The sequence below is a fragment of the Chlorocebus sabaeus genome, chromosome 2 (genome assembly GCF_047675955.1).
Source record: "Chlorocebus sabaeus isolate Y175 chromosome 2, mChlSab1.0.hap1, whole genome shotgun sequence".
NCBI lineage: Eukaryota > Metazoa > Chordata > Mammalia > Primates > Cercopithecidae > Chlorocebus > Chlorocebus sabaeus.
The window spans coordinates 906,704-933,849 of record NC_132905.1 but is presented as its reverse complement, the minus strand read 5'-3'; the positions used below and the strand labels follow the sequence as shown (position 1 = coordinate 933,849).

General features: G+C 50.0%; 1 protein-coding gene across 1 annotated transcript; it reads right to left on the bottom strand.

Moving 5' to 3' along the window:
- Positions 1-5,278: 5,278 nt before the first annotated feature.
- YTHDF1 (YTH N6-methyladenosine RNA binding protein F1) lies at positions 5,279-26,990 on the bottom strand. Its single transcript, XM_008011364.3, has 5 exons — positions 26,682-26,990; positions 26,409-26,433; positions 24,717-24,796; positions 11,604-13,124; positions 5,279-6,575 (listed from the first exon to the last, which is right to left on the bottom strand). Exons 1-5 carry the CDS (start codon positions 26,706-26,708, stop codon positions 6,549-6,551), a joined length of 1,680 nt encoding a protein of 559 aa, XP_008009555.1. The 5' UTR covers positions 26,709-26,990; the 3' UTR covers positions 5,279-6,548.
- Positions 26,991-27,146: the final 156 nt, after the last annotated feature.

Here is a 27,146-nt window from a genome sequence, read left to right as displayed (position 1 = left end):
TACCACAGGCACACACACAGGCACACACCACACAGGCACACACATGTGCACACATGCCACAGAAGCACACATATGTGCACACACACCAAACAAGTGCACACACAGGCACGCAGAGTGCACACTGGCACAAACATGTGCCCAGTATCACAGGCACACACCACACAGGCACACACATGTGCACACACACCAAACACACAAATGCACACACACAGGCACATACACGAGTGCACACTGGCACAAATATGTGCCCAGTACCACAGACACACAGGCACACACCACACAGGGACACACATGCATACAAACACAACTGCTCATACGTCCTTACACACACACTGGCATACATACTACAGGCACATATCTACACATATACACGTGTGCACATAAGCATCGCATTACATGCACAAACATGCAATACACATGCACACACATAGCAACCAAATGATCAAGGAAAGGGATCAAAATATTAATAATAAGTGAATCTGGGTGAAGAGTATTCTCTACACTATGCTTATGCAACTTTTCTGTGTATTTGACTTTATTTCCAAAGTAAGTTTAAAAAAAAAAAGAAAGCCCTCACCTCACCAGCCACCACCCCGTACCACCCCCTCGAATATACCTCAAGCAGCTCTTCTTGATGTTGGGACCAGGGTCCCTCTCTCACCGCTCCTCTGCAGGGATGCAGTGTCCCCAGCTAGTGAAGACAGATGTCTGTGCCCCCAGCCCAGCCCCAAGCTTCTGCTTGTCCCTCCAGGTGCTCACGCCCAGCCCCAGGGTGCAGCAAGCTTCCCAAAATATAAGGGAGAGGGGGAGGGAGGCCATCCCATCCCTGAGGCCTGGCAGAGCAGGTTGGCCTAAGGACCTGGTGTTCTACGGCCCCATCAAGGCCACCCTCCTGCACACATGTACCCATACTGAGGAATGACCTCACCTGCCACTTGCCACCATCTCTGGAGACGGCTATGGCTACATTAGCCCAGCTCGGCCCAGCCCAAGCAGCAAACTGCACCTTGAGGTCCCCTCCTATGATGAGATCACGGCAGAAGCCGGCACATGGGGGAGGCAGGGGAACCACGACACCAGCTCTGGATGTCCCTCCTGTCTGGGCTGGACACCGGCCCCAGGCAGTTTTCACACTGAATCACACCATTGCCCACCCCTGTGCCCTGGACCCTCCACAGGGCCAAGCGGGGGATGCTGTTCCGGAGAAGCAGCTACCGCCCACCCACAGAAAGTCTCCTCTTCCAAGCCTGACAGTTCCACAGGACTGAGGCGACACTCTTCCTGCTCTCACAAGTGGTGGCCAAAGCCCAAAGCCCCCAAGGGCCTCATCACCTGTGCACCACCTACTCCATTCCCCTGTCCCCTCAGAAGCTGCCCCGGGGCTGCCCAGCCTGCAGGGGCCCAGCCCTGTCCAAGGCAGCGCGTGAAGGCTGCCCTCGGCCCTGAAGGAGACCCTTCCCATCCCACAGCTTCTCCCGGCACCAAGTAGTGGTGCTGCGGTGTCCGAGCTCCCCGTCTGCCCAGAGGAGCCCCGCCATCACCCACAGGAAGCAGCACTGCAATCTCCGAGCCTCACTCTCCGCAGGACACCAAGAGCGTCAGCATGCTGTCATCCACAGAGCCCCGTGACGGGCATGTGCAGGGCTGTGGCTTGTCACAGCTTAGGACCAACTTCGGGCAGTTCGTCCTCTCCATGGGTGCAGAGCTCAGAAGAGTCCCCAAGACACGCCTCTGTCCAGGATACACTGGATGCCCTGCGCCCAAGCTCTGCCCAGATGCTAGCAGTCGCTGGTCCTTCTTTGACTCTGGGTGGCCAGGACGCCTGGGGGAGGGAGGGTGCTGGCCCCAAACAGCCCCACAGGCCATGTGGACTTCCCAAAGGCAAAGGGGCCTTGTGGCAGACCTGTCCTGAGATAGGAGCCTCAGCCCCGGGCCACAGCCGGAAGCCAGCAGGTCCAGCAGGCACCCCGGAATTTACTGGAGTTGAGGCCTGGGCCTGATGCTCATTCCGACACCTGGAGCCTGATCAGCTCAGCATGTCTGGCTCCCTCTCGCACGAGCTGAGCGATGCAGCAGGGCGAAGCCTCGCCCGCGCCCAATGCTGACACTTCCACCTGGTCCAGCTGGCAACGATGTGTGAGACACCGAGGCCTGTGGCCGGTTGCCAGGAAAGGAGGAACCTAGACTGCCGTTCACCATCTGAATACCCCGTGACTTACTAGCAAGCAGGCCACTCTCTCTCACACCTCCACCAGGTTCCCCTCCCGGGTAATCCTTCTCAGTCATAAGGAGAAACTCTGAGAAGAGGCCTTCCAGGGAGGAGCCTAGTGGCTCGAGGAGCCTCTGAACCTGACTTTTCTTCTTTTTTTTCTTTTGAGACAAAGTTTCGCTCTTGTTGCCCAGGCTGAAGTGGTGCAATCTCAGCTCACCAAAACCTCCACCACCCCGGTTCAAGCAATTCTCCTGCCTCAGCCTCCCAAGTAGCTGGGATTACAGGCATGCATCACTACACCTGGCTAATTTTTCTGTATTTTAGTAGAGACGGGGTTTCTCCATGTCGGTCAGGCTGGTCTCAAACTTACGACCTCAGGTGATTTGCCCGCCTCGGCCTCCCAAAGTGCAGGGATTACTGGTGTGAGCCATTGCTCCAGGCTTTCTCTTCTTCTCATCATGTAAGCACTATGAAGGAATAAGTGAGGCTTTTTTTTTTTTTTTTTTTTTTTTTTGGGAGACAGAGCCTTGCTCTGTCCCCCAGGCTGGAGTGCAGTGGCACGATCTCGGGTCGCTGCAACCCCCGCCTCTCGGGTTAAGGCCATTCTCCTGCCTCAGCCTCCCGAGTAGCGGGACTACAGGTGCCCACCACCACGCCCGGCTAACTTTGTGTATTTTTAGTAGAGATGGGGTTTCACCGTGTTAGCCAGGATGGTCCTGATCTCCTGACCTCAGGTGATCTGCCCACCTCGGCCTCCCAAAATGCTGGCATTACAGGCGTGAGCCACTGCACCCGGTCAAGGTGCTTCTTTCAACTCCAGATGTGTGCATCCGAAAGTCAGCCAGTTATGTGACGAGCAACTCCAGGCTGCAGGGGAACGTGAGCGCCGGCCGCGGGGGGTGCATGGAGGAGGGCGGACCACCAATGCCCTGCCACACCGCGTGGAGTCCACGGAATGGAGACGGACACTGAGGGGAGCCATGAGTTGTGGTCTGGTGACTGAAGTCACAGAGTAATGGAGCTGTTCCGAGCTGGGAGCTGAGGTGCAGACTCCTTTCTCACGGGCCTCCTATGGTGAGAAGACCACAGCAGAAGCCGGCCTGGGCTCACAGCTGGTCTCCAGCCAGAGAGGGCATTTCTGTCCTACCAAAGACTGCAACAATTCTGAACAGCAAGGGGCCTGGAGGGACAGGATTCAGCCCAAAGCACCACTGGCCATACGTTTCCTCCATGTCATCCCCTAGCCTGGCCGTTTAAGACCCAATGCAGACAGCAACCTGCAGAGCCAGCCTGTAACCCACCAAAAGCCCAGAGGACACGTGGGCTTGCACCTGAGCTACTACCCAGACCCTCCAAGGAAACTTCCATAGCCAGAGGCACCTCAAACAGCAAATCCAGCTTTTCCAATAGCTTAGAATTCATTATGACATACAAGAATTTTACCACAGGCCGGGCGCGGTGGCTCACGCCTGTAATCCCAGTACTTTGGGAGGTCAAGACGGGTGGGTTACCTGAGGTCAGGAGTTAGAGACCAGCCTAGCCGACTTGGTGAAACCCCATCTCTACTAAAAACACAAAAATTAGCCAGGTGTGGTGGCGGATGCCTGTAATTCCAGTTACTTGGGAGGCTGACGCAGGAGAATCACTTGAACCTGGGAGGCGGAGGTTACAGTGAGCCGAGATTGCGCCATTGCACTCCAGCCTGGGTGACAAGAGCGAAATTCCATCTCAAAAAAAAAGAGAATTCTAGCATGGTGGGCTTTGGAGATGGGTAGAGGGAAAAAGGAATAGGGCTCATGTGGCTGGCTTTTAGGGAGGCAGGGGTGAGAAATACTAACAACTTAAAGCTCTTTATAAAGCAAAATGAGATGAAGTCCCTCCCCCGCCCCCCCGCCCAATTCTCTCATTCCACAAACCTATGCCTTTCGGTTCTCCCTTCCCCTGGTGGGCCTGGCTCCTTGCCTGGCATCACCACGCACCAGGAATGCAGGCAGGAGGCCCTTAACACCCAGATACGGTGTCAGTTCTACAAAACTTTCCAAGCTGGCAAAGGGAGAAGCCACCGACTCCTCCCGTCTGGAGGCCTCAGGGGAGGTGTTGTCTAGACCGCACGATCCACTATCCATTCACAAGCCAGTCGGCAACTACCACCTGCCAGAGTTCCTGCCATCACCTCCCACTCTGTGGGGACAATAGCATCCACTTCTTCCACAACAATGAAACAAACCAAAGATAAAAGCACGGCACCCACCGTCACGCTCGCCACCTTTCAGCACCTCTCGGCCCAGCATTCTAAAAGTGCTGGGATTACAGGCGTGAGCCACCAGGCCCAGCCTCGGCCCAGCATTAAAAGCCGGGAACTAATCTTTAAAGGAGCCCAGGACTCAAGAAAATGGCATAAAATATGAAGGAATTAGCTACTCGAGGTTGAAAACACACTTCCCTAAAGTAACAGCAGCATTTGGAGCTGCAGGTGGGAGCACACACAGCCTACCTCTAACTGGCCCGTCAGAACAGACACGTTTTCCCCGTTCGCATTTTGTGTTTCCTTAAACCAACTACTAACTTCTGGCAGAGGCGGTGACTGCCTGGGAAAGGGTACGACAGGATTTTCTGGGCTGATGCTAATACTGTGTAACTTTATCACATACTTGTCAACTTCTGCAGATGTACACAATGTGCATTTCAGTGCTTGTAAATTTTACCTCAAAAGGAAAACAAACTAAACAGGTATTAAACTCTTTTATCGCATAAAAAACAAGAGGCATTGGAGGATGAATGGAGGGAGATGGTAAGGAGCCAAGTCTGGAAAGGAGGAAGCAGTGCCCAGGTGCCGCACACACTGCTGCGTCTGTGCATCCGTGTGCTGAGGGGTGGGCGATGGTACCATGTAGTTTATAGCCTTAAAGAAATTAACAGCTCCCTCTTCGAAAGCGAGAGAATGAGAATCCCACACCTTGAGAAACACAGGGGCTTTCTACGGTGACTCCCCGAATGGCTTTGCAGCTTAAAAAGCTCCAACACCTAAACTCATCAAGTAGGGTGAAGAACGAGGTGACACCAGGCTTGCTAAATAGTATTGTTTATTAAGGCTTGTATTCTCCTAGAGGAAAAACCCAATGTCGTCCAGGACTCCATTCAGGCAGTAACAGTTCAGAGGAAGTGACACGCTCTAAATACAAGTCTAATGATACAGCTGAAACGTTAACTCAGAGGGTCTTTTGGAGCAAGTAGTTTTCAGAAAGCGTCTGCTCTCTAGGACAGTAAGGATCCTCTACAAGGGCACGTGCAGATCCAGGCGCTGGAGCGTCAGGCATGGGCACCATTTTCATGCTTCAACTCAAACTCCAGGTGGTAGTGAGCTCAAAGGTCCCTCATTCCACAAAACATGACAGCAAATTCATTTTCTAAAAAAGTTTTGTTTTGTTTTTACCCATTCAACAGGAAAAAAAATTAGACACACAGTGAAATTTACACCCAGCAGCATCCCCCGTCACACCGTCTGTACTACCAGACCCTACACTGAAAGCTCAGCATTATTGGTATAAAATATTAAGACTGCATTAGGATTCTTAAGAAAAGGGTAAAATTTAAAAAGATGTGCAAACAACGAAGAATGCCCGAACCTGAACCAGACCGAAGCACCTTCCAATTCCTCCCCACATCATGCCCCAACACCATCCAGCCCAACCGGACACCAGGACAGTGAGGGACGGGTGGCCGTTCAGTGGGCAACAGATCTGGAAGGAAAAATTTTCCAAAAACAAAAAAAAAAGTGTCTCCCAAATTTAAAAAATTAAAAGTTATCTGACTAGTAGAAAAATCAAATGGGTAAAATAGCACTTTAGACAAATAAAATGACAAATCAGAATGAACAAGATAATCATTAACCTTTTGATTTCAGTATTTTCAAGAGATTTTATCAGAATACTCTAAATGACAAAATGACTCATGGTTTCTTATGTTTGCTATGAAGCAATAAAGGGATGAGAAATATGAAGTCTCATAGAACAATATCAAATGACTGTGAATTTAAGAACATAATTTCCGCCAAAATAGATGCTTTGTTTATAAGGATACTTGTATTTCACATTAGATCAGTCTGATTGATAAGCTGACAAAAAAATACTCCTTTATTAGTGACTTCTACAAGATTATAATACATAGAAAAAGTACAAATAAATGCAGATCCATCTGGGCAAAAATAAACGACAAGAAAGGCAAAGATGCAACACTCAACCCCCGCAAGGGACGATACACTGGAGCTGACCAAGCACACGTGTTTTAAACTGTTTTCAAAGTCAAACGTTAGAACATGTAAGAAACTGGTTCGTCCTTATTGTTTGTTTCGATTCTGCCGTTCCTGCAAAAAGAAAAGACAGCAATTGAACGCGCTGAGTAACCACACAGATGAACCCTCCCAGAAGTGGGGTCCACGGCTGCCCCGTAGCTGTGCCTGCAGATCTGGAGGCAGGACCCTGGATGGCACCCAGGCCGCACCAGCACACAACTCTGAGCTGCGCTGGGCCTGCTCTGTGGGGGACTGGCCACACTGGGCATGGCATTCTCCCCACCCCCTCTACCAGGAGAAAAGCATCAACCACGACGGTCACATGGGCCACTTGTCTAATGGGAAGCCTTACTTCCCACAGCTGTCTTTCCCTCATGTGCCACTATCATTCCACATGGAAAGACACTTAGCAATGTGAAAATCTCTACACTCAGAGGGAGGAGCTGGCACGACCAGGCCCTCAAGCAGTCCAGGGAGACGGAAGCTGTTCTGTATTTTATCTCATTTAAACTTCTCAGCGGCTCAAAGGACACCAAAATCCTTCCAACTGGCTAACAAAGTGCTGTGTCATGTGGCTAATGAAGGGTAGGAGGACCCGTGTTGGCCTGTCCAGTTCAGGTCCTTCCCCCACTTCCCCATGGCTAGACTGGCTCAAGGCAAAGCTCCTCTGACCAGGTTTGCTGCCGACTCCCGTTAAAAGAATCATCTTTTCCAGAGAGAGTGTATGACACACAAGCTTGAGACTTACACCCGAATCTTTTCCCACACTGGCCTCCCTGAGTAGCAGTGTCTAGAAGCCCCTTCAGTCTCCTTACAAGGCAGCATCCAAAGATGAAAATGTGTGATCTAAGGAGCACACGCTGCACCACTCAGCTAGAGAGGTGTCCCAGGCCGAGTGTGGTGGCACGCACCTGTAATCCCAACTATTTGGGAGGCTGAGGCGAGAGGATAGCTTGAGCCCATGAGTTTTCGGCTGCAGTGAGCTATTATCTGCCCTGCACTCCACCCTGGGCAACAGAGAGAGACCCTATCTCAAAATAAAATAAAAACAAAACAGAAAGATGCATCCGAGGCACCTCCATCCTTGTCTGGCCCCTTATCTATTAAGACACAAACTAATAAAGCCAGCGGGTGGGACACCCAAACATTTAACCTGAAACCTCTTTTGCTAAAAATGGACTGAATGTGTCTTCCGGTTAATAACAAACTTTGCTGGGCACTGGAATAAACACCAGCCTCCTCAACTGTGGCTGCTCTCACAAGCCGCTGTGGTGTTCTCTGTCCCGAGAAGGCCCCAGAGTATTTGGATTAAGGACCTGGATAGGCAGGTCCTACTCTTAAGAATTAACATTTCCTCCCTACCCTCAAATGTAAAACTGGAAAAATTAAGAACTCTGTATTTTGCACTCTCTTAAAAATTCTGTTTAAAAACTCTCTTCACAGGCTGGGCGTGGTGGCTCACGCCTGCAATCCTAGCACTTCGGGAGGCCAAGGCGGGCGGATTGCCAGAGCTCAGGAATTCAAGACCAGCTTGGTCAATATGGTAAAACCCCATCTCTACTAAAAATACAAAAAAAAAAAATTAGGGTGGTGGTGGGCGCCTGTAATCCCAGCCACTCTGAGGGCTGAGGCACAAGAATTACTTGAACGTAGGAGGCAGAGGTTGCAGTGAGCTGAGACTGTGTCACTTCACTCCAGCCTGGGGGACAGACTGAAACTGTCTCAATCAATCAATCAATCTCTTAACAAAAGAAGTATTGCTGTTCCTAAAAAGCAAATGCCAATCTCTTGAGTTCAAACTAGCTGATGTTAAAGCCACTCACAGGGAAACGCGCCCCCTCCCTTCAGCCCTTATAAACAGCTACAAAGTTTACTGTGTGCTCTTTAAAAATACTATTCCTCATAAAATTTCTCAAAAAAGACAAAGAAGTACAGCTTGTTCTTTCGAGGAATGCTCAACAAGCATCCAGGAAATGCTTATGCCTGAGATTCTCTCTGCTCTATAGTTTCTTTTTTTTTTTTTTTTGAGACAGAGTCTCGCTCTGTCGCCCAGGCTGGAGTGCAGTGGCCGGATCTCAGCTCACTGCAAGCTCCGCCTCCTGGGTTCCTGCCATTCTCCTGCCTCAGCCTCCCGCGTAGCTGGGACTACAGGCGCCCGCCCCCGCGGCCGGCTGATTTTTTGTATTTTTAGTAGAGACGGGGTTTCACCGTGGTCTCGATCTCCTGACCTTGTGATCCGCCCGCCACGGCCTCCCAAAGTGCTGGGATTACACCTCTTTACTTAGTTTCAAAGAGCCCACCCGGAGGTCGATCTGGGGTCGGGTCGGGGGCACCTGCCGCCAGGGCAAGGACAGTTAGTCTGAGGAACTAAGCGATGCTCACCATGTGGAACGCTCACCACTTTCACTGTTTTAAGCTAAGAAGTTTCTAGATTTTTTTAAAACCAAAAAATGTATCAACCCAGGACTTGGTCAGACTCTGCTGACATAAAAGCTACTGCTGTCCTAAGAAATCAGTATGTTTCCAAATTTATAGCTGGACAGCAATCTTGCAAAATGCTAACTCTATTTTACTTTTTCAACGTTCAACTTGTTTATGAGCTTTAGAGCAATGCGGCCAAACTCTAAATGACAAAGAAAAGGTAGGTCTGTTCTTCGAAGTCCTGAGAGAACCTTGAGAAAACTGCACAGGGGCTCCACCAGCACAACCGCAGTTTACAACCAAGAGGAAGGAGTCCCCACAACTCCTTCCTCTGGTGAAGCTTCCCCACAACTCTCTCTAAAGTGCACTACTTTGTTCTTAAAACTGCACTGACTCGGCCAGGCGGAATCCCAGCACTTTGGGAGGCCAAGGTCACGAGGTCAGGAGATTGAGACCAGTCTGGCCAACATGGTGAAACCCAATCTCTACTAAAAACACAAAATTTAGTTGGGCGTGGTGGTGGGCGCCTATAATCCCAGCTACTTGGGAGGCTGAGGCAGAAGAATCGCTTGAACCTGGGAGGCTGAGGCTGCAGTGAGCTAAAGTTGCACTATTGCACTCCAGCCTGGGTGACAGTGAGATTGTCTCCAAAAAAAAAAAAAAAAAAAAAGCTATTTGAAATTCCACCAAATATTAACAAATCAAGTTCTCATTTGTCACTTTCAATAATATGAATTAATGCTAACACTGACCCACACGGGCCCAGAGTTTAACAGTTTAGGGAGGGTTACCAAGGTCCGTCCAGTGACACTCCACCGGCACCGGTGCTCTGCTGGACTTGCCTCGAACACCCGAGGGGTCTGAGGAACACCTAGATCCTGCAGGCCGACACTCACAGGCCCTGCAGGCCGCCCACCAAGATGCTTAACCCAACACCCGACACAAAAACGCAGTTATCTAAGGATCAAGTTTTTATAATGCAAGTTGTAAGACACTAGAATTTTAAAAACACCAACCAGGTCAGGAGTCCGCACACTTTACGAAAACCCAAGTATCACGGTATTTAAGAAGAAAAACTGTGCGCACGCACACACACAGCCAGTTTCCAGTGTAGCCAGCTAAGGACCTAAAGCTTCAGTAGCAATTATCCCTGCAAATTTAGCAATTCAGTATTTATTTTATACCTAAAAGAGCTATGTGTGTAATCCCAGCTACTTGGAAGGCTAAGGCAGGACAATCACTCGAACCCGGGAGGCGGAGGTTGCAGTGAGCCAAGATTGCACCACTGCACTCCAGCCTGGGCCACAGAGCAAAACTCCATCTCAAAACAAAACAAAAAAAAGGGCTGAACACAGAATTTCAGTAACTAATTCAGAATCCAGTAACGAAATAAATGACATCCTCTTCTCTTCTCACAAAAGAGAGGGACTGATACTCTTCCAAAGTTCTACAAGCCCCAAGTTGTTCAGGACTTGCATAATGTTAAGACTGCAGACAGTGCAGGCCTATATATATATATAGGTATAGATATATATAGTGTGTGTGTGTATATATATAGTATATATATAGATATACATATCCCCATATATGCCAAGTACACGTGTTTCAGCCCAAAATACAATAGGACACTTGGCACTCACAGGTGAATAATCCCTTTAACATAGAGAACTGAAAAAGCACTGAAAACCCATCTATTATCAACTGACATTTCAGGAAGAGATATTTTTTTAAAAGCAGGAGACAATCTCAGGATGAACTCTCTTGAATAAAGGAAGCATTATGAAGTATGTCAGCAGCACCATTTTCCCATTGCTGGTGTATGAAGTATGTCAGCAGCACCATTTTCCCATTGCTGGTGCCAGTTTATGGGCGTCTGAGCCCTTCTGAGGAGCAGACACACTCAGTCCCGTCGTACATCACACGAAGGCACAGACTCAGGAGTTTGGCTACAAGTATCCCAGGAAATCAGGACTGTCTCAAAAAGGCCCAATCAATGGATTTTTGATCCAGGATCCGTATTTGTTATTATAAAATGTCTGGATTCCAAACCTACCCCACCGCCATTTTCTTTAGGACCTAGATGGAGTGAGTTTGTTTCCAAAAACTGCAGGATACTGGGTTTTTAAAAGAAAAATAAAGCAACAACCTCCAGATCAAAGACCGGAACTTCCCAGCTGCTGAGGGTCAGTGTCCTGGCAAACAAGGGCCCTTGGCCAAGTGAGGTCTCGATGCCCTATGTGCCCACTGCAGTGCTGTGTGAGTATCACCTAAGTGTTCCTCACGGACAGAGGCTGGGAAGCCCTGTTCCAGAAAGTATCACGACTCAAAAAGGAGAGAAGAAAGTTACCCTCAAATTCTACACAGTGTACAGAAAATTCTACACAGTGTACAGAATGTGTACACTGTGGCCCCAATTATTCAATTGTAAGTGGAGAGTGATCAAAGTCATTTGGTGACATCCACTCAAACATCATCACTGGTTACTAGCGGTACCCTCTGCGGGGAAAGCCCACGAGGCTGCCAGGGCCTGGGCCCGCCCACCTGCGGCCAACTGGGAGCTGCCTGTCAGGAGACTCAGCTTGGCGGACCTGCTGCATCTGCTCACCACCAGGCCACCTGGTCTAAGTGCAGCACCAAGGACACATCTGCATGGCAGTTGCCTGCAACACCCAGACTCACCTTGCGCACCACTTCCTCCTCCTCCTGGCGCTTCTCGTAGTGAGCAAAGTCGTCGAAGATGGAGGTTGTGTGCTTGTAGGAACTGATAATTTTCAGCACTTGTTTTGCTTTTTCTAAGGGCACCTCCTGGGTGTCCCGCGAGTTTGTGACCGGTTTGTTGTCGTTATTCTCCAGTCTGATGTGCCGGAGCTGGTTATTGGGCACATCCTTAACAAAAATCCACTTGACATCAAATTTCCCCTTCCACTTGTCCTGAGACCAGACCCCAGCACTGGTGCCGTAGTCCACGGGGGACTTCATCTCGGCCACCCCACAAAAATGCCCACTCCCATTGACGCTGAAGAGCAGGTAGACGGGCCCCTTGCTGCTCATGCAGCGGAAGGCGCTGTCCAGGCGTTTGTTGCCGTGCTCTGTGCTACACCAGATGGAGTACTTAATGGAGCGATGGATGTCATCCTCAGAGTAGCTCTTGATGATGAACACACGCCCGCTTTTCAGATTCCAGTCAAACTCTTTAGGGTTATAGCTGTGAGCAGCCTTCAGTTTTTCAAGGACAGGGTGGGATTCGACACTGGGGGTGGAATTAGGCTGGACATTTCCAGGAGAGTTGCTATCACTGCCAGCCCCTCCACTCTGCCCAAACGCCGCGTTTCTGTTGCGTGGGGCAACCCAGCGGGTCTGGGGTGGCTGCTGAGGGCTCTGATACTGCAGTTGAGCCACAGGTGGGGGCTGTGCTGGGAGAGGCTGAGCCACCTGCTGGGGCTGTGGGGCAGCCTGTGGGGAGGGTGCCTGCTGGGGGACTGGGGCCTTCGGCACAGGTCCCTTGTTATCCCAGGTGCCAATGTCCATGTTATGCTTTATAGGTGGAGGGGGCAGTGCACCCCCCAGGACAGGCCCGCTCTTTGTTTTCATTTTAGGCTGTGGTTTTGCAGGCTTGCTGGCAATGGCAGCCCATGAGGTCGGCTTTGAAACTGGCATGTTCACATTTGTCCCACCGTTGCCAGAAAGGACACCAGTCAGTGCCACGCTGCTGACAACGGAGCCCACCGTCTTGACAGCAGAGGAGCTGACGTCCCCAATCTTCAGGCCAACCATGCCCTGCTCCAGGCTGTTCATTCCGGGGGCCTTGCTGAGGGTGTCGCTGTGAAAGCCTGGCTGCCCATCCACCACGGTGCCACCCAGGGAGCTCGGCGGGTAGGTGTAGCTGCTCCCATACGCAGAGCTCTGGGTCTGCTGACCTTGAGACCCACTTGTCCCCCATGCTGAGAACGCAGGGTTTTCAGGGAAAAAATTAAACCTGTGCTGATAGATGTTGTTCCCCAGGCCCCCAGGCTGTCCAAAAACAGCATCGTGCATAAAATGATGGTCTCCGTTACTGAGCTGTCCGTAGGTGGTGAGGTATGGGATCGGAGGGTCCCCTGCAGTGGACCATGGAGCCTCATTGAGGGAGTAAGGAAATCCAATGGATGGCGGGTAATAGCTGGACAGGTAGGGGTCGCTCATTGAGGGGTAACTGTTACTCTGCAAAAGCAAACGTGACAAGTTACAGCACCTCCACAACACAAGGAGATGATGAAAATGCCAACCGCCTCTCGCTCAAGCACAGGCGGGGTAAAAGACAGACCTGCACAGCACTAAAGCTGTGGTCGCCAATGGGAGAACCAAATCAAGACAGAGAAATTAATAATGAACACAAACCAGGGTGTCATCTCAAAATGCAAAGCATCATTTGCAAGGCTCTGAATTCAGGCTAAATGACTAAGCTAAGCCTCTCTAGAACTGGCAAGGGAGCAGCCCCTCCCTCTACTCTTACCCACAAAGGAATCCAGAGTTAGGACTAAACCCTTGCCCTGCTGACGACAATGCTTATGGCGGACACGGATGGCATCATGGGCACTGAAACAGCTTTGTAAGGCAGAGATACTTCCATTGGCAAACCAGGATGTGCAGGGCCGTGAGGCAGTTTGCTCCAGAGAACAGACCCTAAGCTCACTAATTACTCAGCAGGCCCCAGGCGCCCACCTCTGGGCCTTGACACTCCTCCTGGGACACTCTTCCATACCTGGACCAAAGCTCTCCCAGACATCCTTCAAGGGTGCTTCAGAGGCTCCTTCCACACACCCTTCCTAGCAGAGAGCCCCTGCCTCTAAGTCCAAGGGGGTTCACATTCCCATGATTTCCTGGGCACAGCATTGGGCTCTTGGAGTAGGCCCCTGCACAGAGGGCCCTGGCTGGCTCCAGCTCCTCAGCCAAGAGAAAGCATCCTAAGTGGAGGACTCTGCACTCCAGGTGCAGAGCAGCCCTTGCTTTGGATGCCAACTCACCTGGGCTTCCTTGTGAAAACATGTCTGTGTGGTGACTGGAACCTCAGAGAGTGGTTTTAAAGTGACAGAACCTTGAGCCAAAAAGGTCTGCTAGAGAAGGTGAGTGCTTGAGTGCCCCATCGTAGGGGTCTCGGAAGAGCTGCCCAGGGCACAAATTTAGACTTAAAGTCAGCAGTTCTGGGACGGCACCTCCTTGGAGAGACTCAACCAAGGGTCTGGTCATGACTGGGTCCCTCCAATACTGCCTTAAAATGGCTTTCGTGTGAGGGGGGTGTGTGTGTACGTGCATTCGTGTGAGGTGTGTGTGCGTTCGTGAGGTGCGTTTATGCACACACACATGCACACAGGCGGGTGAATCGTGTGAGGTGTGTGTGTGTGTGCGCGTTCGTGTGAGGTGTGCTTATACGCATACACATGCGCACAGGCAGGTGAGAAGGGGTCCGGTGTGATGCAAGAAGGCTCCCGCCTAGATGCATCGTCTAAGAGTGTCAAAATGCTATTACAGAAAACAGAGCAGGAAGTAAAAAACACGGAGCTCTCCAGTCTGTGATGCCCGTTTTTGGATTTGCAGTTTTCCTGCTCCCCTCCCCCCAGTCGTCCAAGTAACCAGAAAGTTCTACATAAAGAGAATACGCTCCAGACCTCATCTCCCAACCTCATCCCTGCCACGGTGACCTTTCATGTTGGCATCAAAGGCTACACTATGAAGGATAACAGCACCCAGTCGGGCACACCCGGTGGGAAGGCAGCTGAGGCAAGAGGGAGACTGGGATCTCAGACAATGAAACAGGCCTGCTTCACTGGAGGGGTGACCACAAGCAGCTCTCCCTGGGGGCAGTGTCCCGACACCAGCCAACACTGGTGGACTAATGAACCGGTGACTAGCCACCACTTCCTGCCTGCTGCTCCCATCCTAGAAAACCAAGGGCTTCAGAAATCGTATTTTCTAATTTTCTTCCTGGTGACTTCTCCAGTTGTGAGCAGACAATTCCAGAACCTTTTTTTTTTTTTTGAGACAAAGTTTCACTATGTTGCCCAGGCTGGAGTACAGCGGCGAGATCTCAGCTCACTGCAACCTCTGCCTCCCAGGTTCAAGCGATTCTCGTGCCTCAGCCTCCCAAGTAGCTGGGATTACAGAAGCACACCACCACATCCGGTTAATTTTTGTATTTTTTAGTAAAGACAGGATTTCATCATGTTGGCCAGGCTGGCCTTGAACTCCCAACCTCAGGTGATCCACCTGCCTCAGCCTCCCAAAGTGCTGGAATTACAGGAGCGACCCACAGCGCCTGGCCCCAGAATCATCTTTCAAAATGCACTAACTGCTGTTTCCCTGTAATACAAATTTGAGATTCTGGGGGTATAAGAAGACAATTGAGATGCTATCAGTGTTGTACAAACATGAGATTAACCTGAGCTTATTCTCCCTCAAACAACTTCCACGATGCTGGCTCCTCTGCTGCAGCCTTTCCCTCGGGTGCTGCCCTGGCCAACAGGCCCAGACAGGAGGGTGAGCGAATCAGGGGGCGGTCTGTGCAGAGGACTTGCTCCTTGAGTCGCTGGCCAAAGGTGCCTTCAAGGACGGCAGGCAAGGGGACAGTGCCCCCACAGGGAAGCCAGCCTCCTCCTCCCAACGGCTGGACGCATGCTCCTCAGCAGCGCTGCAATCACAACACATCCTCCTCCTCACGCAAAAAGAGCAGATGGAAAAAAGACCTCGATGGCCGTGTGGTATTGTAATCCACTTGGCCACAACACCAACCAGAGGAGTCAGGCCATGGACACATATGCCCAGGAACACTTCTGACTACACTTAAAGCCTTAACCAAGACAGGACATCACTTACCACATGAAAAAATGCACATTACATTAAGCATGTAACATCCTGAAAATCCAATTGAAGCATTAAATGGACACACCCAGCACACAGGCCACATAGACACAGAGCCCACAAATGACCCACCCAGCTTCCCTCTACCCAAGGTGCAGGGCCTACAGTTCTAGCTGGTACTCTGCAAACCCTTCAGCTCCAGATCACCACCATTCACACCCTGAGCCACAGAAGATGGTGACACTAATCAGCTCTGCCGGCAGCCCTAAACCTTCCTGACACTTCTGTCCTCACCGGGTTACACGGCTACACAGGCAGGCTGGACGTAGTGACCTGCGGTCCTGTGGGCCCGATTTCCATTTTTATCTCAGTCTTACTGACAGCCCATTTCCTGTTACATCTGCCATCTTTCCTTCCAAACTCTGAAGGTAAAGCGGCAGGTTAATTTGTAATGCTATGTGAAGTAAGTCATTCTGCACATAAGAAAACCTGGAAATGCTGTCCTCTGCCTTCTTTATGAGCCACGTGTCAGGCTGCTGTCCCACACTCCTTCCCTGGTCAGAGAAGCTGTCCCACTCACAGTCCTGGTCACAGCACGTGGGAGACAAATGGAAACACAGTTTGGGCTGCCTGGAAAACACACGCAGCCTCCTTTCAGGGCCTTTGATCTCCTTTTGTCTCACACACAGTCAGGCACAGGTTCAGCGCTCACTTGCTGCCAAGTGCTGGAGGCGAGCGGTACTGCCCCCTCAACATTCCTTAGCGCCATGGCTCCATGGGCACTGAGTTATGAATGTGAAAGTTTACTCCTCAGGGATATAGTTGCATTAACTCCGGCCGCGGTGGCTCACACCTGTAATCCCAGCACTCTGGGAGGCCAAGGTGGGTGGATCACGAGGTCAGGAGATCGAGACCATCCTGGCTAACACAGTGAAACCCCGTCTCTACTACAAATACAAAAAACTAGCCGGGCGTGGTGGCGGCGCCTGTAGTCCCAGCTACTCCGGAGGCTGAGGCAGGAGAATGGCATGAACCCGGGAGGCAGAGCTTGCAGTGAGCCGAGACTGTACCACTGGACTCCAGCCTGGGCAACAGAGCGAGACTCCGTCTTAAAAAAAAAAAAAAAAAAAGAGAACAAATTCAAAGCTTGTTCTTAACACATTACTACCTCTGAGCAAGCATATTTTGGTCCTGGTAAATGAGTGGCATAAACAGACCTTTTAAGGACAATACAGGCAAAACCATGATCCTGCTACTCTGCAGCCACCTCCACAGAAGACTGCTAAACACTTTCACAAGCTAGGCACCTCACTGCAGCCCCTGCGGAGAACTGAAGACCTCATCGAAGAAAACCTAACACGTTTTCGGCCGGGCACGGTGGCTCAGGCCTATAATCCCAGCACTTTGGGAGGCCGAGGCAGGTGGATCATCTGATATCAGGAGTTTGAGAGTAGCCTGTCCAACACAGTGAAACCCCATCTCTACTAAAAATACAAAAATTTAGCCAGGCGTGGTGGCGCGTGCCTGTAATCACAGGCACTTGGGAGGCCGAGACAGGAGAATCACTTGAACCCGGGAGGCGGAGGTTGCAGTGAGCCGAGGTTGTACCACTGCACTCCAGCCTGGGCAACAAGAGTGAAACTCTGTCTCAAAACAAAAAAAGAAAAGAAAAAAGAAAAAGAAAGACTAACACATTTTAAAGGAAAAATCAGAGTCCCCTGACAAAGGAAAATACAACTTTAAATTCTTAAGCCTCCTCCTGTGACTAACTTAAAAACGATAAACAAAATAGACACTCAAAGAATTAAAGAAGCCGGGCGCGGTGGCTCAAGCCTGTAATCCCAGCACTTTGGGAGGCCGAGACGGGCGGATCATGAGGTCAGGAGATCGAGACCATCCTGGCTAACACGGTGAAACCCCATCTCTACTAAACATACAAAAAACTAGCCGGGCGAAGTGGCGGGTGCCTGTAGTCCCAGCTACTCGGGAGGCTGAGGCAGGAGAATGGTGTGAACCCGAGAGGAGGAGCTTGCAGTGAGCTGAGATCCGGCCACTGCACTCCAGCCTGGGTGACACAGCAAGACTCCGTCTCAAAAAAAAAAAAAAAAAAAAAAAAAAAAAGAATTAAAGAAAACTTTAATCAGGGAACATATTATCTCCAGGTTATTCGAAAATCCAAACAGTAAAACACAAAAAAGCCCCAACTCTACATTAGAACTAGGCCGGGCACAGTGGCTCAGGCCTGTAATCCCAGCACTTTGGAAGGCCGAGGCAGGTGGATCACAAGGTCAGGAGTTCGAGACCAGCCTGACCAACATGGTGAAACCCCATCTCTACTAAAATATAAAAATTAGCCGGGCATGGTGGCAGGTGCCTGTAGTCCCAGCTACTCAGGAGCCTGAGGCAGGAGAATTGCTTGAATCTGGGAGGCGAAGGTTGCCATGAGCCAAGATAGCGCCACTGCTCTCCAGCCTGGGCAACAGAGTGAGACTCCGTCTCAAAAAAACAAACACACAAAAAAGAACTAAGAGCAGTTTTACATATTTACTCAAATTTAACGACATTATAAAAAAGAAACTTCCATCCGAATGAACAGAACCATTTAAGTTGAAGTTAAAATGTTTACTTCCTATATCCATTTTTCTGAGATAGAGTTGGAATGACCAAGAGGAGAGACTAAAGCAGAAAGGATCCCTTCAGAAGCCCAAGAGGAACAGAGAGAAGCATTTGCTTAATAAAAAAACACACATACAAATAAATTATGTAAAAGGGAAAAGTATCGAGCATACTGCTGAAAAGTGAGGGAGTGACACGGCTCCTGGGAACCAGCTCTGACCCAGGACAGGGAACAGGCCTACCAGGATGACCTGCGGCTCTTCAGGAGAAGCCTTAGAGAGCACAGAGAAAATGTTAGAGGAAAATAACCAAAAAACCCTAATTTACCTACTTGGCTGCTCACTTTTCAGATCTGTTTTCAGGACTGGTCCTTCTGAGGCTGCAATTTCAGCCCCTCAGCTGGTGGCATCAATATGCAGAGACAGCAGTTTCTGACAGAATTCCTGCATTTGTTTCAGCAACTTGCCAATAAGAAGCATGTTAAGATCCCACTGTGTCCTTCCAGCTGTGTTTCTGGGAAGCCGCTGTGATGGCAAATGCCTACTTAGCAGGCTCTGCCACTGGGTATTTTAAGGAAGCCCATATTTTTAGATGTAGCCACAAGAAACTGACACTCCCCGGCTGGCCCTCAGGTCATCCTGGGCCTACCAGAGCTGTGCAGGCACAGCAGGAAGCCCTGTACCAAGTGTCTCCAGGCTATTCTCAAGGAACTCCTAGACACTCTGATGAGGCATTGTGTTCAGTGAAAAAAACTACCCAAAATCTGATGAGCAATTTCATCAGTGTGTGATCAGTGTACTTACACAAATGGAGACGTGTGACAGTGGAGGCAGTATCCTTATCACACACTGAGGCCGTAACCTGTACAATGTGTAACTGTACTGAATAATAGAAGTAACTATAACTTTAGCAAGTATGTGTGTGTCTAAACATATCTAAACACAGAAAAGGTGCAGTAAAAATTCAGTATAAGAGATCAAGAACGGGACACACGTACACTTACGGTGAATGGAGCAGGTAGGCCTGAAGTTGCTCTGGGTGAGTCAGGGAGTGAAAGTGAAGGCCTGGGCCCTCACTGGACACCACTGTCACCTTTAGAAACACCGTCCACTTAAGACTACACTCAATTTTAAAATTTTCCTTTCTTCAATAATAAACCCTAACCTACTATAGCTTTTTTACTTTACAAACTACTTTTTAAAAAACTTTAAAAGTTTTTGACTCTTTTGTAAACACAAACATATCACATATCTGTACAAAAATAGTTTTTCGTTATATCCTTATTCCATAAGCTTTTTTCTATTAATTTTTTTTTTTAACTTTTTGAACTTTTTTGTTACAAATGAAGACATGGCCAGGCACAGTGGCTCATGCCTGTAACCCCAGCACTTTGAGAGGCCGAGGCAGGAGGACTGCTTCAGCCCAGGATTTCGAGACCAGCCCAGGCAACACAGTGAGACCTCATCTCTACAAAAAATCAAAAATGAGGCAGGAAGATCTCTTGGGCCCAGGAGGTGAAGGCTGCAATGAGTCACCACTGCACTTCCGCCCGGGTGAGGGAGAGACCCTGCTTCAAAACAAAACAAAACAAAAAACCAAAAAACCCAAAAGGACACAAAAAACACACATATTAGCCTAGGCCTACACAAGGTCTGGATCTTCCACCTCCACATCTTGCCCCACTGGAAGGTATTCAGGGGCAACAACATACACGGAGCTGTCATCTCCTGTGACATCAATGCCTTCTTCTGGATTCCTCCTGAAGAACCTGCCTGAGGCTGCTCTCCAGCTAACTTTGTTCTAGTAAGTAGACAGAATATGCTCTTAAAAGTATAGTAAATACATAAAGTAGTAACAGTCAAGTATTACGCACTGTACGTAACTGTATGTAACTGTAGGTGTATACCCTGGTATGACTGGGGCAGTAGCTTTGGTTACACCTGCAGCACCACAAACACATGAGTAATGCACTGCCCTTAACATGGCAGCTCCAACATCACCAGGTGACAGGAATTTTTCAGCACCATCATAATCTTATGGGACCACTATCATACTGTGGTCTGCTGCTGACCAAAACTTCATCCAGCAGCACAGGCACAGGTGCCACCTCCCCCATGCCCAGGTGGCCTTGGTAATTTTTGTCAGTGGGGTCACAGCAAACACACTCAGTCTGTTGGTCAGCCAGTGCGCAGGAGGCCTGGGGGGCCAGCGGCATCTATTCCCAACTCAGGCATCACGCGGAGACAGGGTCTTCTAACTCTGAGTAGGAACTGTTCTGGGTCATTTCACAGTCTTTCCTTTCAGAAAACAACAGAAAACTGGGAAACTAGAAGTCCCTGAGCAGGCAAAGCCTCAAAAGAGAAAATCAGCCAGGCACCATGGCTCACGCTTGTAATCCCAGCACTGTGGGAGGCCGAGGCGGGCGGATCACCTGAGGTTGGGAGTTCCAGAACAGCCTGATCAACATGGAGAAACCCTGTCTCTACTAAAAATACCAAGAAAAAATTAGCCAGGCGTGGTGGCGCACACCTGTAATCCCAGCTACTCAGGAGGTTGAGGTAGCAGAATCACTTGAGTCAGGGAGGTGGAGGCTGCAGTGAGCTAAGACTGCACCACTGCACTCCAGCCTGGGCAACAAAAGCGAAACTCCGTCTCAAAAAAAAAAAAAAAAAAAAGAGAGAAAATCACAACAATCAAGCCCAACCCAGAGCCCTTCACTCCCAGTTCCTCTGCTCCCCCAACTCCCATTCGAGTCACAGACTAGAAGACAGATACTGAGCGGCTACAGTCGCAAGCACCTCAGGGGCAAATAGGATGAAAACTCTAGTACCAGAAGCACAGCAAGGTGGGTGAGGTGAGGCCTCTCTGAGGGAAGGACCCCCACCACATGGCAACAACCCTTCACAGCCCATTACAAGTTAAACCAACCTAACAGGCAGGCATTCTCCTAAGACTTTCTAAACCATTCTAAGTATTACAGTTTCACACAAAACATAGGAACCAAACTAGCCTCCAACTAGATACTACAAACCATACCTGGATTTTTCTCTTTTAAGTACCCAGGGTTGGGCTGGGCACAGTGGCTCATGCCTATGCTCCTAGTACTTTGGGAGGCTGATGCGTGTAGATTGCTTGAGCCCACGAGTTCGAGACCAGCCTGGGCAACACAGGAAGATTTCATGTCTACTAAAAATTTAAAAATTAGCTGGGCGTGGTGGCATATGCCTGTAGTCCCAGCTACTCGGGAGGCTGAGGTGGGAGAATCACCTGAGCCCGGGAACTCCAGCCTGGGCAATGGAATGAGACCCTGTCTCCAACAAAAAAGGACCCAGGGCTGACAGATACATTCGCTGTCTCAACAGATACGTTCCCTGTCTTAACTGTGGCTTCACTGTCTTAACTGTGGCTCCACAGGCACGTCTGTGTAAATCAAAAGTTATCCAACTGTACTGTACACATGCAGAGCTAAGACACCCACTGACATAAAAATAATCTAATCCCTTTGTAAACAAATCCTCCCAAACAACACAAAAGCTCCGACTTTATAAAAATATTTTTGGCTGGGCATGGTGGCTCATACCTGTAACCCTAGCACTTTGGGAAGCCAAACCAGGAAGATCACTTGAGCCCAGAAGTTCAAGACCAGCCTGTGTACAATATACATAGACCCTGTGTCTACAATCAATCAACCAATCAATCACCAGGTATAGTGGTGCATGCCTGTAGTCCCAGCTATTCAGGAGGCTGAGGCAGGAGGATCGCTTAAGCCCAGGAATTTGAGGCTACAGTGAGCTATAATCATGCCCCTGAACTCTAGGTTGGGTAACAGAGCAGGACCCTGCCTCCAAAATATACACATACATACATATACACACACATATACATAGACATACACACACACACATTTTTAAGTGTACTGATGCAACCTCCCTCCCCCTTTATTGGCTAAAATTCAGTACATAATACTATTAAAGTACTAAAATAATAAGAACAGAAGAAAACAAGATATTCAAAAACTCAATTCATTTAAATTCCTGCCATTACCTCTATCCAAGGCCCATCACTGAAGTCAAGTCAGTTCTACCCAGAGCGGGGACAGATTCTCAGAAGGCAACCAAGAGACAAGAAACAAAAGCAGGGTTGGAGCAGGGGGCAGGTCTGCCAAGGCTCCACCTGTACAAGGTTTCTTGGTCTCCAAGCGGCTTGATTCGCCAAGTGCAGTAGGAGTGAGGGGGACGAAGGAACATTCTAAGTTCTAAGACACCTTAGAAAAGGGAAGTCTAGGCCGGGCGCGGTGGCTCAAGCCTGTAATCCCAGCACTTTGGGAGGCCGAGACGGGCGGATCACGAGGTCAGGAGATCGAGACCATCCTGGCTAACACGGTGAAACCCCGTCTCTACTAAAAAATACAAAAAAAACTAGCCGGGCGTGGTAGCAGCGCCTGTAGTCCCAGTTACTCGTGAGGCTGAGGCAGGAGAATGGCGTAAACCCGGGAGGCGGAGCTTCAGTGAGCTGAGATCCGGCCACTGCACTCCAGCCTGGGTGACAGAGCCAGACTCCGTCTCAAAAAAAAAAAAAAAAAAAAAAAAAAAGAAAAGGGAAGTCTAGTTTTATTCCTTCACAGAGAAGAGGTGAAGCCTGGTTTTACTTTAAAACATGCCCAGTAGCTGAGGGCTATTTGAAGCGGCGAAGGAAGGAATGCGAGCATCTGCTTTGTGCTGCCCCATGAGGCCTGCTCACCAAAGTGAGGAGCTCACAGAGGTGCAGCCTCTCATCCAAGCCACTGGCCTGGAGGCAGGGGAGTCTGGTTCCTGAGTTGGACTCTTTTTTTTTTTTTTTTTTTTTTTTGAGACGGAGTCTCGCTCTGTCGCCCAGGCTGGAGTGCAGTGGTGCGATCTCGGCTCACTGCAAGCTCCGCCTCCCGGGTTCACGCCATTCTCCTGCCTCAGCCTCCCGAGTAGCTGGGACTACAGGCGCCCGCCACTGCGCCCGGCTAATTTTTTTCTATTTTTTAGTAGAGACGGGGTTTCACCATGGTCTCGATCTCCTGACCTTGTGATCCGCCCGCCTCGGCCTCCCAAAGTGCTGGGATTACAGGCGTGAGCCACCGTGCCCGGCCTGAGTTGGACTCTTAACCAGATATGGCTTCTCTTGGGAGTTTTGCTGCAACAGTAGCACAAAGGAGAGAGAGCAGCTCCCAGTAGATTTTAACCAGGGCAATTGTATTCCCCAAAAAACATAAGCCAAGATAGTTTTGCTTGCTACAACTGGGTATGGGGAGAGGGAGTTGCTAATGGCATCTAGTGGGTGGGAAGCCAGGGAGGCTGCTAAACATCCAACAATGCACAGGACAGCCCCCAAAACAGAATGTTCCCATGCAAAATGTCCACAGTGCCAAGGCAGAGAAAGCCTGAATTACCTAAGAAAACAGGGCAGCTATGACTCACTGGGCCCTGCTGTATCAGGTACTGTCTCAGTGCTTTATGTACACCATCTGATGTCATCCTCCCAACAATTCTATAAAGAATTACTCCTCTCTCTTCCACAGAAAAGAAAGTTGAGGCAAGAGAAGGCAAGCCACAGACACACGCCAGTCAGTGGTGGAGTTAAAACTGAAATCAGGCCAGGCGTGGTGCCTCACGCTTATAATCCCAGCACTCTGTGAGGCCGAGGCAGGTGGATCACCTGAGGTCAGGAGTTTGAGACCAGCCTGGCCAATATGGAGAAATCCTGTCTCTACTAAAAATACAAAAATTAGCTAGACGTGGCGGTGGGCGCCTGTAATCCCAGCTACTCCTGAGGCTGAGGCAGGAGAATCACTTGAACCCGGGAGGCAGAGTTTGCAGTGGGCTGAGATCGTACCATTGCACTCCAGCCTCAGTAACAAAGAGTGAGATTCTGTCTCAAAAAAAAAAAGACTGAAAACCAGGCGGCGTCTGGCTCCACAGTTGCTCCACAGCCCAGCTCTCAGCTGCTTCCCAAGACCACAATTCCAATCATCCAGAGCGAAAAATAACCAGTAAGCCTCAGAAACACACACAACTCCACTGCGTCAAAGGCAAGATACAACAGTGACCCACAAAAACTGGAGCCAACTAGACCTGTTTGCATCCCGGCCCCATTGGGATGCTGCCTCCTCCACGGGGTAAATCATTTTCATCCCACTCATGCCCAGGGTTAACAGGAGGCACATCTTCATGAGCATTCTATCATTTCTAATACTTTATAGTCTGCTGCTTTGCTGTTTAGGATAATTTAAAAATCAGAAATGACAACAAAGGTGTGTTACACGACAATTAAAACCAACTTAAAAACAAATATATGCTAACAAAATAAACTCACCTGATTTGACTGTCCAGTAAGGTAGGGCTCAAAGTCATTGTCATGAACTGTATCCTTCTGATGTAAAGAACCATTTTGTACTAGAACAAAAAGTTGCAAAATATTACCCTCAAATTTTAAAAGATTACTTTTAAGCATGGAAGTCAAAGTTAGTAAAGTCTATTACCATCTATTTCTAGTAGAAATTATGCTTTTATTTTAAAAGGAGTAAGACCAGTATAGAACTGATGTTTACACAACTAATTAGAAGGGTGACAGGAAACTTTCAATAATTTAAGCTAAATTTTAAATAAAGGCTTAATCATAATTTGGTGAGATTGACCAAATTAAGTGTTAACACATAATGCAAGGAACACATAACCAGGGTGAAACTCACATGGTCTAATAAAGACCTATGTGTGGCAAATAGAAGTGCAGCCTCCAAACACCCAAATGCAGAATGTATGCCCAAATGTATGGCGAACTGAGGGAAGAAAACTTAGGAGGGAAGGGGCTGCAACTGAAGGACTACTGGGAGTTATTATCTGACTCTCCACAGTGAACCCCAAATATCTGAGACAAGTCTCAGTCAATTCAGAAAATTTATTTTGCCAAAGTTAAGGACACACCCATGACACAGCCTCAGGAGGTCTTGACAACACGTGCCCAAGGTGGTCGGGACACGGCTTAGTTTTATACATTTTGGGGAGACGTGAGAACAATCAATGTAAGATGTACATTGGTTTGGTCTGGAGAGGCAGGACAACTTGAAGCAGGGAGGGGGCTTCCAGGTCATAGGTAGGTAAGAGGCTGCATTCTTTTGAGTTTCTGATCAGCCTTTCCAAACGAAGCAATCAGATAAGCATTTATCTCAGTGAGGAGGAATGACTCTGACTTCTGTCCTTTGTCCACCAGGAATTTCCTTGTGGGCAAACTGTGGGGGAGGTATGTAACTTTTTATGTCTTAGAAACTATCTTTTTCAAGAATAGAAGGGGAGGCAGGTTTGCCCTAAGCAGTTCCCAGCGTAGCTTTCTCCCTTTGGCTCAGTGATTTGGGCGCCGGAAGATTGATCTTCCTTTCACACCACTTACCTTCCCACTGTTATTATGCTCAGTCAGAAAAAGAAAGCAAAGGTAAATAAAGTGCTGGGCCTTTTCCAATCTTAAAACACGACGAACCACAGTATTTGTTTACACCTGAGCTGACACACAAACTAGCTAAAAAAGTGTTCCAATTTTCACACCAGTGCGCTCTGAGGGTTTATCCCAAGCCATAATGTCACAGGAGATGCTAACAGACTTGTAAACGGGCTGAAACTACCCGGGATATGGAGCTTAGCCTGCAGAACCTCGGACTGCCCCTCTCCTAGAGCAGCCCCTACTGGGCAGCAAAAGGCAAGTCGCTCGTCCCCTGCGGCCATGTCCACCTGGCAAAGCCTCCTCTCCTACCTCCCCTTCCCCAAAGCAAATCCATGATCATGCAGTGGGGAGAGAAGGGCCCAAATTACTCTGAGCACTCATTTATTCACTTTTTGAGAAGCCCTTGTCTTCGACCTGTCAAATATCCCAGAATCGTCACACAACCTCAAGTTTTATCTCCCTGAAGCTGGCGGAAGAGAGAAAGTTTCCGGTCCCAGACGCAGCTTCCAGGACCGTTCCTTCCCCGTCCTCCTCCACTCCAGCCCGCGCCGGCCGTCCCGGGACTCCGCTCACCTTTATTATCTTGTCCTTTTGTTCTCTGCACCGCCGCAGGCCGGGACGTGGGGTACACACAACCCAGGGAAAAAAGGAAACACAAAGTTATTCACCAGAGAACTGGTCTCCAGCGGGCAGCGAGCTCTGCAGGCCCCGAGGCGCGGTCACGTGCGACCCCGGCCCCGAGACGCCGGCCCCCGCGACCCCGGCCTCTGCGGTCCAGCCCCAGGACCCTAACCCAGCCCCCGCGACTCGGCCCCGGCCGCGGCCCCCGTAACCCGGCCCCGCTACCTGGGTATCCACGCTGGTGGCCGACATGCTTCATGAACAACTAGACGCGGGGCCGGGGCGCCCGCCGGCTCGGGCCTCCCCGAGAGGCCGGGCCTGTCACCCTCGCTCGCGCGGCCCCGGGCCCCGCCGCCAACTCCCCGGGCGCCGGCCGGGCGGCGGCGGCGGCGGCTGCTGGGCGCGCGGGCCCCTGACGAGGCGGCGACGGCGGTGAGCCCCAGACGCGGACGCGCTGAGGAGGCGTCGACTCCAATGGCGGCGGCGGCGGCGGCAGCAGCGACAGCGGCAGCGACGGCGGCAGCCGGGAACGAGACTGCGCAGCGTCAGCGCGCACGCGGGGCAGGCCGGGAGCACCGCGCCGGGCCGCCACGCTTCGCGCCTGCGCGCTGCTGTCTTACGGGACAGATTTCGCTCCCAGGTCGTAGTTTCGCGCGGCGGGGCGGGGGCCGCAGCCTGCTGGGCGGGGAA